This window comes from Cygnus atratus, chromosome 18 (assembly GCF_013377495.2).
Source record: "Cygnus atratus isolate AKBS03 ecotype Queensland, Australia chromosome 18, CAtr_DNAZoo_HiC_assembly, whole genome shotgun sequence".
Classification (NCBI taxonomy): Eukaryota; Metazoa; Chordata; class Aves; order Anseriformes; family Anatidae; genus Cygnus; species Cygnus atratus.
In genome coordinates, this window is record NC_066379.1 from 9,756,677 (window position 1) to 9,773,101 (window position 16,425).

At 39.4% G+C, this 16,425-nt stretch overlaps 1 protein-coding gene across 3 annotated transcripts in view; it reads right to left on the reverse strand.

The window, feature by feature from the left end:
* PRKCA (protein kinase C alpha) overlaps positions 1 to 16,425 on the reverse strand; it is a 154,793-nt gene that overhangs the window by 57,047 nt on the left and 81,321 nt on the right. For all 3 annotated transcript variants that reach the window (XM_035558680.2, XM_035558679.2, XM_035558681.2), the window contains 2 exons: positions 3,520 to 3,631; positions 2,673 to 2,801 (listed from right to left, as the gene is read on the reverse strand). In XM_035558680.2, coding sequence (XP_035414573.1) covers positions 2,673 to 2,801; positions 3,520 to 3,631 — 241 coding nt within the window. The remainder of the gene's footprint in view (positions 1 to 2,672; positions 2,802 to 3,519; positions 3,632 to 16,425) is intronic.

Genomic DNA, 16,425 nt, shown 5'->3' on the forward strand with positions numbered 1-16,425 from the left:
TCAAGGAAACTCATTTTTATTTAAAGAAATTTTCAGAAGCCTTGGAAGTGCTGACAAGCCCCAACCATACGAACATAACAGCACCATAGCTGTCACATATAGAACAAGGTTGTAATAAACATTTTTCTTGTAGTCCAGAAACCCACTTGAATGTTGGATGGAAATGTTTAATCTGTAAACACACAAATAGCAGCCTTTGCCAAGTGCACTCACATCAAAAAGAGCTGAGGAAGAGCATCTACAGAACATCTGTAACAACTTTACCATATCCGTATCTCAAAGAAAACCTTTTCAACTAAAATTCTGATGTAAAAAAGAACCTACTTGTATAATTGTTTTACAGCACCTTAGTACCACAAAGACTTGTAGAACCCTTTTGTCCCTAAAAGGGCTATAAATCTGCTGAATCATCACAAAAGAAACATTACTTGTCTGATAATGTACATTGTCAGAAATTGTAGGTCGTATTTAAGAACCTTGCTGCAAAATGGCCTAGAGCAATGCAAATATATTATTTTTTTTTTCACTTGGATGATTTTCAAATTAGTTCTCTCTCCTGGTACAATTACTTTCAGAACCCGCATCTTCCTCTCTGAAATGCTTCACTACTCAGTGAAAGCACCTTTCTCCTAATGACAGCATCTTGGACAAATTTACCCCTCCTACGCCGGCAGGAAGCTATTTGAAAAGTTAGCTACAATTAAGTATCACTTGGGATCTGTTCTAGTCCTTTCCAACTAAATTTCATCATACCTCTCCCTTTCAGTGCATTTTACAAGGTTTGACAGGAGAATCTGGAGGCATTCAGATGCAGAGGTAACAAAAGCATGAATGAATGGTGACAGAAGGGAAGTTTGCTGCTTGTGTAAGCTGTGAAAATCCAGCGTGGTGCCCTGATTTCCTTTATGCTGCCTACAAGGGCTATGGTAGCTTTTGTGATTCATTCCCCATGTAAGAAGTGCAGAGGTAGAAGGAACATCCTTCTGGTGCAGAAGATAATAGAAGGAAAGAAAAGAAAATAGTTCAGTTGGGAGGACCTGCAAATGTCGAGCCCAACTGCCTGACCACTTTGGGTCTAATCAAAAGTTAGGCTCTAGGCTTTCAACTGAGCAATGCTGAGGCAATATAACAACCCTCAGCATCCACAGGTTGCTGACAACCCCATCAAAAAGCAAAAGCAGAAGTGGAGATGTCTGCGAAATGTCCTACTTTGTCCTGCTGTAACTTCACCCTCGAATTTGATTCCGTTTTGCAACACCAAGCAGATGCTGATAGCAGCACCCGGTTCCTGCTTCATTGTGTGGACACTCAATTCCATTTTTTGCAGTACCAATTTTAAAGCTGTATTAGTGTTCGTGTAATATGCATGAAGATGTATTAAGATGAGTTGTTGTTTTCGTCATTAAAGCAGTGTTGGTCACCTGTGACGACACATGAACCCATCCCTCTCCTGAAGTAAAAGAGTTTTGATAACTTTATGTTTTATGACCATCTTCTACTTGGTTTCCTACGTTATATAATCCTTTGTTTTCAATTACTACAGCATGATTCTGTAATTTCTTGAAAGTTCTGAGCAACAAAAAAAATACTTACTTTAAGAATTTAGATTTAAGAGACCTGCCTCTACCTAAGAAAAAATACAACTAAAATTTTCTGTTATTCCTTCCCGTATGTCAATTTTGTCTATCCTAATTCCCACCCTGTGCTTTCCCTTTGAGTAAATTATTGTAATCTGATTGGCAAAGAACATTTTTGCATATTTCTGTCCAACAGAAAGGAAAAATCAACACTAAAGTTCACTACCAACTTTGCACTTCAGATATCAGATACTAATTATCAGTTGACCCCAGTTAAAACAGAAAGCACACACAGAGCAAACAAAACATGCGCTGTAAATACAAATTCTTAAGTGGATCCTGAGCGATAAACTCTGCTCTCTGATATGACACAAGGAAGTTCTGCTGGAGCTAAACAACACATTCATTCTGGGGGCACAAAATGGTCCTTCAACTTGAAAAATACGTTTTCCATATTTTTTTCCTGCAGCTTCAGACTTGGAATGAGTTGTGGGGGTGTGGATCCAAAGCTTACTGATAAATTCTGGAAGAAGCATTTCCAAGGAAATGAACTGCCACCCTCTCCTTCCTTCCTTTCTCTCCCTCCTCCCCATCTTGGGAACCTTAACCTTACAGAATCTGATCTTTTAAAAATTATTATTATTTTATAATACACTGGGAGTAATATTTGGGATTGAATCCAAGTTCCTTTGTTTATTAAATACTCTGAAATGCAGGAAATAACTCCTTAGCTGATGGAAGTTCAGAGTATTTCTTGTGTTCTGAAGATGATAGCTAGCTTCCTGACCAGTGAGATATCCCTGTGATGTTTCCTAGAAGGAAAATTGATATTATCATGTTTTTCTAATGAATATTCCTGAACTTTAAAGCTATTATTTTCTTTCATTTTCTGTTTATTTTTAGCAAATATGGATTCTTCAGAATGCCGGTAGCATTTCTTGATTCAAGAACGCAGTGAATGAAATCCTCTCACTTCTGAAGGGAAATACTCTGTCATGGGCTTCAATTCCCAAAGAAGTTGACCAAAGCATATAAACGCACAGGGCATATTATACATTTAAAAAAACCTGCAACATTTCAAAGTGAGCTGTTTACCTGTTACTTCCAGTTTGTCAGCAGTGACTTCAGCCTTCAGATAAATCCTTCCTCTTTTCTCGGTGTGATCCATGCCGCAGAGGCTCGGGACATTTATTACGCATTGCTTATGCACATTCATATCACAAGCTGTGGATATAAAAATGGTTCGGCTATGAGAAACTAATAATATGATTGCACGGCAAACACTGAGCAAAGTGGAAGTTGAAGACTACCATGCCTAACTGCTGGCAAAATTTGCAGATCATAGCTGCATGCTTTTTGAGTGACCAACACAGCTAGTTCCCATCTACATTTTGTAGACAGTGAATAAAATATTGCATAAAATAATCTACTTCAGACACCTAAATGTATTAATGAAGTGCAAGAAAAAAAAAGTGAACATGGAATAAGGACTTGCTGGGAATATGACTGAGAAAACAGAGCACTCCTGCCAGCAGCAGCAATGAAGGGAGTTAGGTTTAAATCGATTATTAGGTTTTGTAGCAAGAGACTTCCAAGACAAACGAAATGCAAGGAAAATATTGGACCTTGGCTACCAAGTGAACTGAAATGTCAGTCTTCAACAGTGCATTCATCTGTCCACTCCAAAGCCAGGTTTCCTCAAAAGTGACATGACAACGCACTTCAGTCATATCAAAGTCCATACAGCACACTCTCAGCAATGGAGGTGGTTTTCATTAGTATATTATTAGCATACTGAAATATCCGCTTGAAACACATCGGTACTATAAAGAGCTCACATTTGAAGTGGCATTTTCCACAGAAAAGAAATAAGAAGTTGTTATTCAGTGTTTCCATGTACTTTTTTAAATACTCTTTCGTAACAAAGCAAAACTTAACTTACTGTCACATTTCATCCCTTGGTGTAGAAGCCCATAAAGAAGTGACCCACAGTGGTCACAGAAGGTTGGGCTCCCATATGTGTGGATCTTAAATTTGTGCTTGCTTCTGGGATCCTGAAAGAAAAACAAAAACAGATTCTTAAGTCTTAAGAAATAATATTGGCACTCCTTTATTACATTACTTCAAATACTGAAAACCTTCCAGCTCTGCAACCTATGCTACAAAAAATATATTCCAGCACATAGCTTGTTCATAACCGTTGTAAAAGTACCTACATCAGTGCCGGTATATTGGCCACAGGTTTAGTGCTCAGTTCCTATTTTTCCCTTGCTTTGGTTTTGTCAGAAAGAATATGTCAGCTTAGTGAACCCAGGCTTGTTCCGATGATTCAGCTACACTAAAACTTCCATTTAGTGACTGTACATAAACATAAAAAAACAATGATGGCATCCATCCTGTGGCTGAACTGTCATATATCGTCTGTTTATTTAAAATTTATCATCACCATTCTGAAAGAACAATACAAAATACAGAAGGGAAGTAACATGTAAAGGTAGCCTCTAGAAGTAACAAGTAAAAATGAGTGTAAAATCAGGATCTTGAAGGTGAGATCATCTTGAAATCCTGCAAATTTAACATCTGTATTCTTAGAAATGAAAGTGAACAAATTTGAACCTGGCAAGTATTAAGATTTTACAGAGATCGCTATTCCTGCCTGGTTTTCCAACAGAGAAATTTATGGTGAGGACATCCTGAGGCCACCAGCAGCTTGGAAATAGTTTCTAATTTAGGACCAGTGAAATGGAATACACCCAAATCCCTTAAAAACAAACACTGCGGATAGATCCAAATACATTCTGTTCCTCTAGGGGCAGAGGTCCCCTTCAGAGAACCACGAACATTGATATGAAAGGTGGAAATCCCAACTTCAGCACTCTCACCCGCCTCGGGCATGTACACAGGTACAGAATCTGAGGGGCACCCAGCTTGCACAGCCTGTTCCCAACACCTGAAGATGAGCATTGCCAGAACAAACAACCCGGCAGCCCTACACTTTCTGTGCACATCAGGTACTTTGATATCCTTCGTGACTGCTTCCAGCCTCAACAAATGGTTTAGCACAGGTTTGGGAAGCACAATTTCTCTCTGCATTTTAGTCAAACCCGTCACTGCACAATCTCCATCAGAAGCTGGGAAAAAGCTGCAATTCTTAATTGAACGCGTTGGGGTTTTAAATCGATTCTTGCTAACATTTTCTTTTTTTTCCTTCAGATTTTTATAGCCTCATACACTGACAGAAGATGAGGATGGAGGAGCTATGCAATACCAGGTCTTGCAGGCATTCAAACATCCTTAACAAATAAAACTGCAAAATGAGGGCTCAAAAAGTTTTCTCCTGTTTACATTTTATATTGGTTTTAACATACCTCTGCATTAGATAAGAATTAATAAACTGTCATCAAAAATAAACCAAGCTTTCAACTTGCATTTGCCAATAGAAGCTTTCAAGAAAAAACAAAATCAAAACACGCTATACAAAAGGCTGACTCTCTTAAAAAATGTAGTATAAGCGCTTCCTCGAGGAATTTGGGAACTCCTGACAGTAATTTAAATGAAAATATGACCGTGAAAAGGCAGAATCTTGCCTTGAAAATGTAATAGTTTGCCATGCTATACTTCATGAAAGTTTTTTGTTTTGGTAGACATTTTTTGTTATATTTTTCTGTACTGATTCTAAGCTTTAGCATGAATCTATAAGCAGTAATTTTCACTGCACAGATAGAAAATATGTATTACTCGGGATAACCAGTAAGGACTTTACAGCCAGAATTCCAACTGACATTGTATTTCAGTCGTTCTATTTATTATACAGCCTGAGATATGAAACGCAAACTGCTAACAACCATATTTATTTTGTAAACACAGTTAACCGAGATGGAATGACATTCAAAATGCTCCAGAGAACATCTGTTTTGTTATTTATTAAAGATATAGCCAATGGGTGTGGGGTCATGGGAACATTGCTTCAGTAAACGGATATCTGATGGCCTGACTCTGACTAGATATGTGCCTACCAAACAATTCAAAATGCATTTTCAAAGCTAATTCTTCCTTAATTTTGTGTTTACAAACAAAACTTGTTGGGAACTTGTTGCCTTATAAATATACCCACTTAAACATTATTTTGGTAAGCACATCTGTTGCTAAGAAGGACAAAAACCACAGCTACTAAGAATGACACTGAATAAACAGATTTTTAAAGTTGTGTTTAATATACGACATAAGTGGTATTTATGAGTATCATGTAATGATATAGGGGGAAAGAACTATGGGAAATTATTACAGTGAGTGTCTAATAGATACATTGAACCTGTGCATTATACTGAAATTATATAACAAGCACTACCAAATAATTCCATTCCAATCAAAGGAAACACACAGTAATTAAGTTTAGCAGGGGTGTGTGGGGCTTAAAAATGTTGTGACATTTCAGGACAACCATACCGCACTCGGTAACAGCAAAGCATTTATATGAAACAATGAAATAACAACAGTCACATAAATAAATCAAGTTGGGTCAAACCCTTTTTCACACAAAATCTGTGAAAATGCCCATTGCACGATGTTTAAAATGAACAATTCGATATGATTTAGATTTTTTTTTTTAAGGGAAACAAGTATGTTCTATTATAATTTATTATGCTGTACACACACACGAGGTCACTTCTTCCAGGCATAGTATAAAAATTCAGAGGATGAAGTAAAACAGCACCAAAACTATTGCTGAAATGGAAACTTTGGAAACATGGAGGAAATGCACCCATTTCATTCTCTTTAATAGAAGTAAATAGAAGAACCTCTGAAAAATTTAAAGGGTAACAAATAAGAGATCAAACTCTTCTCTGGTATTTAATCCTGTTTTTCTGTTTCATTCCCAGGCACTGTTTTACATTTGGTAAATTTAAGAATTCAAAACATCAGATTATTGTTTTGCAAGCAAATCTGATAACAAATAGAGAAAGCTCAGAGATCTCTGCACACCCATCACAGATGATCAAACTGCTCATGTTATTCCCTGAATTGACAAGGGCTTCTCATGCACTTGAGATCTATAGTTTACACTTTAATTATAGTTATTTTGTAATAATTATTTTGCCATTACTAATTACTTGCTTATATTATTAATTGCAATTAACACTTATTAATTGCTGATACAATTTAATATTTCCTAATGTTAAATACGCATTAAGTGATCTATGTGCATAATTGAGGAAATAACACCATTTTTTGCCAGTACTTTTCAGCTAGAGGTAAACTAGTGAGTTAGAGGAAAGCTCCTGGAGATTTTTTTCAAATATCCCCTTTTAATCAATGTAAACTTTCAATAATTCCTGAAGCATTGCTGGCAGTCATATTTCACAGTAAACACAGGGAGCCAAGCCAGGATATGACAGATGAACTGCCAAATAATGGCTGCTATTTGCAAGAGAATTGAACTTTGCACTAAACTTGGCATAGATTAATTGTGAAACTCCAAAGGGAAAACCCACTTCTGTTTCCAAAATCCATCAAAATTATGAAGGGGGAAAGCAGCAATTGGGAAAGCATTACCACTGCGCTTGTTAAGCAGTGATGAATGACACGCTATATTGAAAGTCCTGTTATTTTCACGCTGAAAAGTGCTTTTCTTTTCTCTGCTTTTACTAAGGCAATTCCAAATTTTTTAAGTAGAACTGTATATAATATATTAAAATTAAAAGGGAAAAGGAACTCTGGGCAACGAGTATCACAAACATTGTAATATCTGCCTGTGAAGTACCTTCAAATGGGCAGAAAGCTAGGCAGGGCTCGCGAGTCGATGGCAGCACAACAAACGAGTTTTAGAGCCTGTCATGGCACGTGTGGGCACTGAGCCCCTATAAAGATGAATAGGGATTCAGCATGTACACCCCAAAGAGATGTGAAAAATCAACCCCCTATTCATTAATCTCAAAGCTGAGGCATGCTTACAGGGAGACCGACATCCACGGCAATGCGGTGTACACAGAGGTGCACTGTGTGGACCTATGGAAAGAAAAACTGAAAATTTGAGCAGAAACCGGTCATAAACCCATAGATATTCAGTAGTGACTTCCCCAGACACCTTTGGCCCTGCCAAACCGGATCAGATTTGCTCCCAAGCCGGATTCCTCCCTCGCTCCAGCAGAGGGAAGCAGAACACGGCAGCATCTCCCTGTGGGTGCTGACCTGCACTGGGCCTCCTGCAGCTCTACTGCCACCATTGCTGCCTTTTGGCGTTGTTTAGCAAAAATGAATCAATTTCAGCACCAACTGAAAGCACCCCTTGTCCAGAAACCGTTCCGTCACTTTTCTGGATCAAAGATGGGAGTGGGAAATAATTGAAAGCGCATGGTTAACCAGCAGCAGACGTCAAACTGTGCTCCGACACATTACAAAACAGCTTATGATTATTATTCTTCTGAATTCTTTTTAAAAGCTCCCTTTTGATTAGTATTTTATTCCCATTGATGGCAACATTGAACCCACTATAATTTTGCAGGCATTAAATAATCACTTTGCTTTTAAGCATAAAACACACAAAAAGCACCTCATGCGAGGTTGCAGCCATGGGCATTTTGTACACAAAGCAGCATCACGTTATTACTTACTGAAGTCCTTTCAGAGTATGTGACTTCCAATATCAATAACCATGTCCCCAAAATGATATCTCTAAGACCAACTTTGATGTCTGTTCTGTGATGCTTTACCCAAATTGTATTTAATTCAGCATCTTCTGGGTGACACAGCTAGAAAAGGTGAGTTTTTTTGGAAGAAATTTAACCACCACCACAAGCAGATCTGCCATTGCTGGAGCCTCTACTGTTCTAGTTATTAAGGCGGGGGGAAAACAAATGTTTTCAGTCATTTATACCAAGACACACACATGAATTAGGCTTTAGGCAGGATTTAAGATTTTTTTTTTTAATCTCTACGCTTAGTGGAAGTTTTTTTCCTCATCTGAACTGCTATTTTTGTGATCATTAAGAAGCAGATGATGGAAAAAACGAGTGTAAAAATATTTCTGAAGATGGTGAAAATTGCCTTTTCCACTACAAAAATAACAGCAAGTTGCTCTGCAGCAGCACAGCAAGAGGTCCTAAGGTTGCATCAGGGCCTGCAACCCAAGGAACAACTTGGTGTCAATAAATGTAGGTGTACCCAGGTTTTGTTTCTGCCTCCACAACAGAACCACAGGTTTGCTCTTCATCCCCACCTGGATGCTTACAGATGTCTGCATTTACAAGGTTAAAACGTATAAAAGAGAAGTAAGCTTAAAGTGTCCCAAAGTACTTCATGTAGACATTAAATAAATAAATAAAAATCCTGAGTGTCAGTGGCATAAATGGCGGTACTGCCTGCCTGCATTTCTATCAAGCACAGGAGGGGAGACGCTGCAGTAGGGATATGCAGGAGGTGCACACCTTGTGGTGAGAGACAGAAGAAGGGCAGCTCTGTTCTCACTGCAGTAATTGAAACCATTTCCTACTGCGACAGAAACATCAAATCCTACCTCCTCATCCTCTGTCCCCACCAAAACGTCCTTAAAGCCTGGATTGTGAGCCATGCCGCTCCAGCAGGTTGACGAACCCACTGCAGTTTGTACCACGTATATTCACTTAAAAGAGCTTTCCGTTCCCCAAGTGAATACCAAGTTAATAAAACGTATCTGAGGAGAATCCAGCGCGTTGCCTCTGTCTGGAAACGAATCCCACGCTCATCCCACACTGTCCTCAGGCAAACTTCCGTTCTATTAGGGAAAGTTTTCAGACTCCAGCCTTCCTGAGCACCTCACCGGCAGTGACTACAACATCCAAGCCTGCACCCTGACACCATGACTGCCCAAGCAGCTCTCCTGTGCTCACTGTTTATTTTCCTGTTGAGACGACAAGAACATCAGGTGGGGATTTGCAAGGAAGCAGCTTCAACCTTGAGGAGCCAGGGAACCAAGGAGCCAGATGCTTCTGCTGGAAATAACATCCAGGGCTTAAAATACGGCTCCTAGGATTGTAGCCCAGAAGGGAGCAATGGCATCAAGTCACTGCCTAGCTGGTCCCCAAGTCTTTTTGTCCCTGCCTGCACGAGGCTGTGTAATTGGCAAAGGGAGCCGGAGACTCTCAGGAATGATTAAGTGGCACGACGAGGTCAGCGATTTAAAGATCACACCACTTACTACAAACTGTACAAATCTTTAAAGCTTATTTGGTATTTCCCTCTGAGAGCCACAGTGTAGAGAAGTGCTGTTGCCTTCCGGAAAGGACACAACAAGAGAAGCTCACAGCACACCACGACATGCCGGACTTCCATCACCTCGAGCCCCAGGTCGGCGTACAGCTGCCAGCAGAGGAGGAGAGGGATGATGGTAGGAAACTACACACCACCTTCCCCGATTAAATAACAGGGCACCCTGAAATAAGGACGTGCAGAACAGTTTGAGGGAAAAATCAAAATAGTACAAGAAATCTTCAAAAGCAAAACGCAAGAGTTTGTTCTGGTAAGCTCTGTTAATTTATGAATATATGAGCTCCTTTCAATAAGACGCATGAACTCAAATTAGTGTTTTACAGACATCCACCTGCAGACAGCTCCCCTGCTGGCACAGAGCTGGCTCTTCCCAGGAATCCTGGCTGCAGGCAGAATGAGGAGCTTTGCTGGGTAGACTGAGACATTAAAGGAGGCATTAATCCCATTCACATCTCCAAGGTGGGCATCCACACACACCTTAACACAGGCAATAGGCAATAGCAGCATTCAAATCAATGGTAATAAAGGTGGCGGTGGGATAAGAAAACCAAGATAAAGCAAAAATACAAGTCACAAACAATATGTAAATTCAACTTTAAGACTGTACGACATGGATGCAGTGGAGAAGAGGAGGGACGGACTCTTTCCATGTCAGATTTCCAAACTAACAGGTAGGAGCGAGTCTCAAGTTCCGTAGAACTTGAGTCTTCTGTAAAAAAATCACACCCCACCTGACAATAGCAACAGAAAATCCCATTTCTCATCACTGTTACTAAAGACCACTTCTATGCTTTATTAATCTGAAAGTACACTAAGAAAAAAAAATAAACAACTCGTATTTAGTTAATATTAACAATTATCAACCACTTCCTTCTCTACACTTGTACAGAAGAGAACTTCACCCCAGTTCAAAACTGATTGAACAGCAGATTTTTCAGGTCCCTCCTGGAATTCACACTAAATTATTATTTTTAATTAAAAGAAACAGGTGGTCATTGAATCGACTGATTTTGATTGCTGCCTTTTGTTCAAGTTCTTCTGGCACAGAATAGTTCTGATTGAGTTGGCAAATGGAGAAAGAAGATCTGCATAACAGTACTCACAGGGATTTATAATTTCCTAATTACTATCAATACAGTTAAATTCAAAAGGGACTTGGTGTTTACTGGCTTTTTTTTTTTCATTCTTTTTTAATGAAAAAACTGCAGTATAATTACAGAAAGCACATAAACAAAAGATCCTGTCAGAAACTTATTCATGACTAGGAGGAAATGAAGCAAAATTTTGTTTCGGATACAACTCAGCAAAATGTTCCAGCGTATCAATCACTGCAAAACAGACATGAATTAAAAGCTCAGGTTACAAATGTAATAACCCCTTTTTTTAAAGCTTAGTTTTCTCTTGAGTTTTAAGAGGTTTTAAGCGAATGTTTTAGGATGGTCTAGAGATGCTAGGGATCTGGATTCAAAAGGAGTACTGGAAAGACAGAGGCACAGCTGTCCTGTGCCCTAAGAATATTTTATTTTTTCATTTTATCAATATATTTTTTTGACAAATACCCTTTAAAACACAAGGTATTCTTTACACCTAGAATACTTTTTACAATACATAGTTCAACGTTGATCAGATGGAGGAAGTAATTTAAACAAATTCCCATGCTGAACTGTTGAACAGCAGAAACAACAACGCAGTTTCTGTGCCTTCCAGTGGAGCTGAAATGCAGTTAGGTGCGGGGCATCGTTAACATGACAGAGGACTTAACACAAAGAAGGAATGCTGTCCTTGTCATTTGGCTGGGGGACAGCAGGCCGCACGCAAACCACCTTCATTTATTTGTGTACAATAACTTCTCTTTAGGTTTTTAAAATTTCACTACCTGCCACCTTGCTTATTCTAGACATATGATTTATTTTTTTCCACGAATATCCCTAGTTGGAGCTCATGTTATCCTTCTTTCATTCACTTAAGCACAAAATGAAATGAGATAAAGGCTGAAAACTAACCTAACCTGAAATCCCCATGCCTCTCTGTAAAAGCAGTGACCCCGAGTGCAGAGGTATCAGGTCAAACAATTCAACATCTGTCATGGTTTGCACGCTATTCACACAGATAACCGATACACATTTCTCCAAGAAATAATCAGAATCAAGGTACGGAAGAACAGGAATGACTCCAAACATTTTTATTTTTTTTTCCAGAAGCCATCACAGCCATAACTTCAGATCTTTTCTGGCATATTAAGACTTAAAGATGTGGTTCTGTGACCTCAAACTTCACGACTGCAAAAATGAAAAGAAAAAAAAATTAATCCAGTATTTTATTTGTGAAGCCAAACCTGCCTTCAGCCAGTCCTGTCTTGTGTGGCTTGAATTAAGGTCTTCACAACTATTACGCCATGGACTTGAGATACGTGTCGGTCCCTATATATAGTTACTGCCTCATCTATACCCTACAGCTCTCTCTCACCTTCGCTGCAGGGTAAGTGCCGAGACATGCATCGGGGGGGGGGGGTTATTTTTGTCTTTCTGACAAACCTCGCTGCAATCCTGCGTCGCCGCTACAAGAGCAGAGTTTTTGGTATGTGTACTGACAGTGCCTACAATCAGAAACAGCCATTTCTGAAAGGTCAGGGAAGATTTCGGTTCAAAATCAGTCCGATTTTCATGACTCAGCAGCTTCCTCACATGAGAACTTGTGGGGTGATCTATTGCTCCCCATTTGACTTTTTTACATTTATTTCTTATTTTCTTAACAGACGGACATGAATTTAAAACACCTGAGCAAATTGCCTTCAAAGTTACTCACTGAATAATTCATTTTTGCCTGATATTTTATACATTTGTTAATCACCAAAAACAGGGCAGGAAGGAGGGTAAAATATGTGTAATTTAAGCACGGGGACTCGTTTCAGCTCCGTTTTTTCAGAAGCATGGAAGTGAGTACCTATAAAGTAGGCAGGCATTTCTTAAGATGGGCATTTCTTAACATTTTCTTCTCCAGAGACAAAAACCCCAGCAAAGGACTGTACATACAAATGCCATTACTGACTGAAGGGTTTGATCCAAGCCCGTGCTTATCTCAGAACCTGGACATGAAAAAGGCTGCACTCCACAAAGCACAGCCAGAATCACACCGTGGTAGATACGGAGGCACAGAGTCCTTGAATGGTCTTTGAAATTGTATAACCACTGAAACACTATTTATTTATGCATTGAACAGATGTTTTTCCATATGTCTAAATAACCCTTCTTCAGAAAAGTAATTCAGGCACGTTAAATTTTGCAGACCAAGGAATACGGAGACAGACTCATTAGCATTTAAAGAGCATGGGGCGTATTTCCTATAGCAAAGTCAGTATCTCCTCCTCTGAAAAAGCCACTAATCCTACTCTTCTGAGTAAAGAAAAAATATATAAAATAATAAATTATTATAATTGTAAAAATTATTGTACACCTGAATGTAAAAGATGCTCTGTTTGTCCTTGAACCCTGCCCTTATGATGGCAGATCACAGCCAAACTGTCTTACCCATAGCATTTTTCCACAGCAGTGGAAAATTATTAGCTGATTATAAATTCAGAAAACAATAGTAAAACTTTAAGGAAAAGTTAGCAATGCTCTACAAACCCCTGAAAGACAGGCCTGCTTTCAGCACGGCCTCTTGATTCTCAGACACTTGGGAGCATTACTTGTGTTTTAAAACCCAAAGGCAGCATTACTTTGGGGAGGAAAACGCTTCACCGTGACCACAGAAAAGAGCTCGGTTACATTAAAAATAAAAACTGACACCAAGCTGCCATCCCTTGGGCTGAATTGGACCCTTTTGAGGTTTGCTAATCAAACAGGTGGACGCAGCAACAAGCCGTGGTGGCGTTAGAAGGGCGGCAAGCTCCTGGGAGCAGCGCTCCGGGGCCACCAGCCCAGCCTTGCTCCTGGGGGGAACGAGCCTCCACCGCCTGGCAGCGTTGGGAGAAGTCCCTGCAGCATTCAGCACTGCACAGTAATATGATCTATAAATATTTAATCCCTTGCAATTAACTGTGCGCTGTTCAAAGCAGAAAAAATTATGGAGATAGAGAAACCTCCCCCAACCATTCAGGAACACTGGAAGATAACTTTCTAGCTCTATCTCTCCACTATGTCCATCCTGAGACCGCTCCATAGACACAATTGTCAATACCACATGTTTTTCCTTCTCCTCCTTTAATAACAGTCTTTTTTCTCAAGGCTGCTGATGGCAAAGGAGCTTCCCAGATCACACTGAAGGCTTTTCGTTTGGAAGGAAGCCTGCACAGAAGCGCTTTGCTGGCAGAGCACTTCCAAAGAAGGGAGGACGAGTTCTGAGTCCTGCTCCTGATTTCTCAGAAAACTCTGGTGGGCAAGAACATTCCTCAGCGGAGCCTCAGACCATGAAGACTGCACAGCTCCAGCAAGCATTGCAGCATCTACCCGTATCAGACACTGGAAACCTCTCCAAATATTAAAATCTCCCTGTAATGGTGATGTTAGGTAAGGGAACAAACCCAGGACAAACTGCCAAACGTGTGGCATGTCTGGAACCAATCTCAGCAGCTTTGCCTGTTCTGTGTTCACAGAGCTTCACATACTTACAGGCAAGACTCATCTGCATCCTTTCCTCTTTCCTTCTTCTTTTTGGCACAAGACCTCCCAGTCAGCGGGAATTAATGGTGCCCTAAATGCTGGCACACATCATTTCTAAAGTTCATCATCCTGAGGACTACTGGGTCAATTTAATACAGAAAACATATATCCAGGAACAACAGGCAAAAAAGTGAAGAGTGAGAAATAGATAAATAGCTTTTTTTTATTCTCTTAACAAATGAGAAAAACCTTTTCCATTTTGAAATGATTGGAAAATGAATGGAAAAGCTGCGCCTCTGTCCTGCTATTACAAATTTCAGTCCAAACACATGGTGGGAGTCCCCCCGATGATCGCAACTCTAATTAATTTGCCAACATCACGCAAATCAGGCTGGACCCTTGTCTGCTCATCGCATCACTCACCGCATAGACATGGCCTTTTGCTAGGAACTCTGCAGGCTGATACTGCTGGTGAGGAAATAAAGAATTTGGAAAGATCTTAAGTCACATTCATAAAAGTTCCTACAGTGCCTTGTTCAGTCTGGGAACACAAAAAAACGCATCTATGAAAATTGCCTGGCATGTACCAGAGCAGAATAATTGCATTTTTCCTAATCTGCAAGTAATGTAATGTTTAAAAAGAAGAACAGAAGAAACTGTCCTTCCTCTATAATCCAGTATGTAGCTCAACACAGGCTTTTTCTAGCACTGCTGCCTAAGCCTTTGTAAGGCTGCATCAAAAACAATTATTAAAATTAATCCCAGGAACAAATGGAATTGCACAATATTAATCCTGCGGAAAGAAAAAAATCTGATATGATAAACATGTAGCAGACTTACATAAGGAACAAGGAAAGGAAAAAAAAGATCTTTGAAAACCAGGTTTGCTAGCACTGGTCAAGTGTTAGGCCTGTAGGAAAACATGAAAAATAAACTTTTCAGTAAAAGGTATGCCCTTCCTTCCATAGCACCCATTTTGGAGACAGTCTAGACCTTTATAGCCTATCTAGGAGAACCTGAAGGAAATTAAAGTTTTATTTTTATTTTTTTTATTTTTTAATTTAATTGAAGATATTAAATTTTGGGGAAAAAATTCCTTCCATAGCAGACTACCCCAAGCGCAGAACATAGAAAAACATAAATGCAGAGTAAATATTTATAAACCAGGCAGCCAGAAATTACATTTTGTCTCCAGAAGTCACTTCAGCCCACAAAACCTCTTCTTACCATTAAAAGAAACAAACACAAGGAGGCATTAATACACTTCCTCCAGATGAACTTTTACATGTTAAGGGAAACTAACTGTTTCAGGTAACACTGTTATAATGTGCATATTCCAAGTTATTACATTGTGATATAATGTAATTAGCAGGAAGTTACTTGAAATTGTAATATAAATGCTTCTGGTACAGTTTACATTGAGAATTTCATACGCAGGAGAAATATGTCTCATATATTGCCCTTCATTGGCAGTTTCAGTTTTTGGAAAAGAAAAGAAATTAACAGAAGAATTTCAGACTTACACTAAATGCTTTATCTATTCAAAAAAAATAAAGATGTACTGGATCAAGTAGACAAAGTATTCTTCTGCAGTGTCCAATGATTGTGTGCTCTGCACGACACAGCAGTAATAATGATGCAAAATGCCCTCTAGCCACACTGATGCAAGACAAACCAGACAGGCAGTAAACCCGTAAAGTTACGAAGCGGAGGGGACACAACCTAGGAAGGGGGCTGAGCCTGCCGTGCCTTCTGCAGCCCCAACCAGAGTGACAGCGTGCCCAGCAAACTCAAGGAGGAACTGGGCGAATAAAAGCAATTCCTGGTACAAAAATAAAATATATTTTTTTCAGTTATAATCCACATCTTAATCTCTTTCACATATCCTGGACAATACACATTTGGTCAAGATCACGCCTGAATGTGAATTTCCCTGTGATTTTAGTTAGAGCACTCTACCTCTCCCTTCCATGGCATTTATGGGCAGCTAGGAAGCCTGGCAG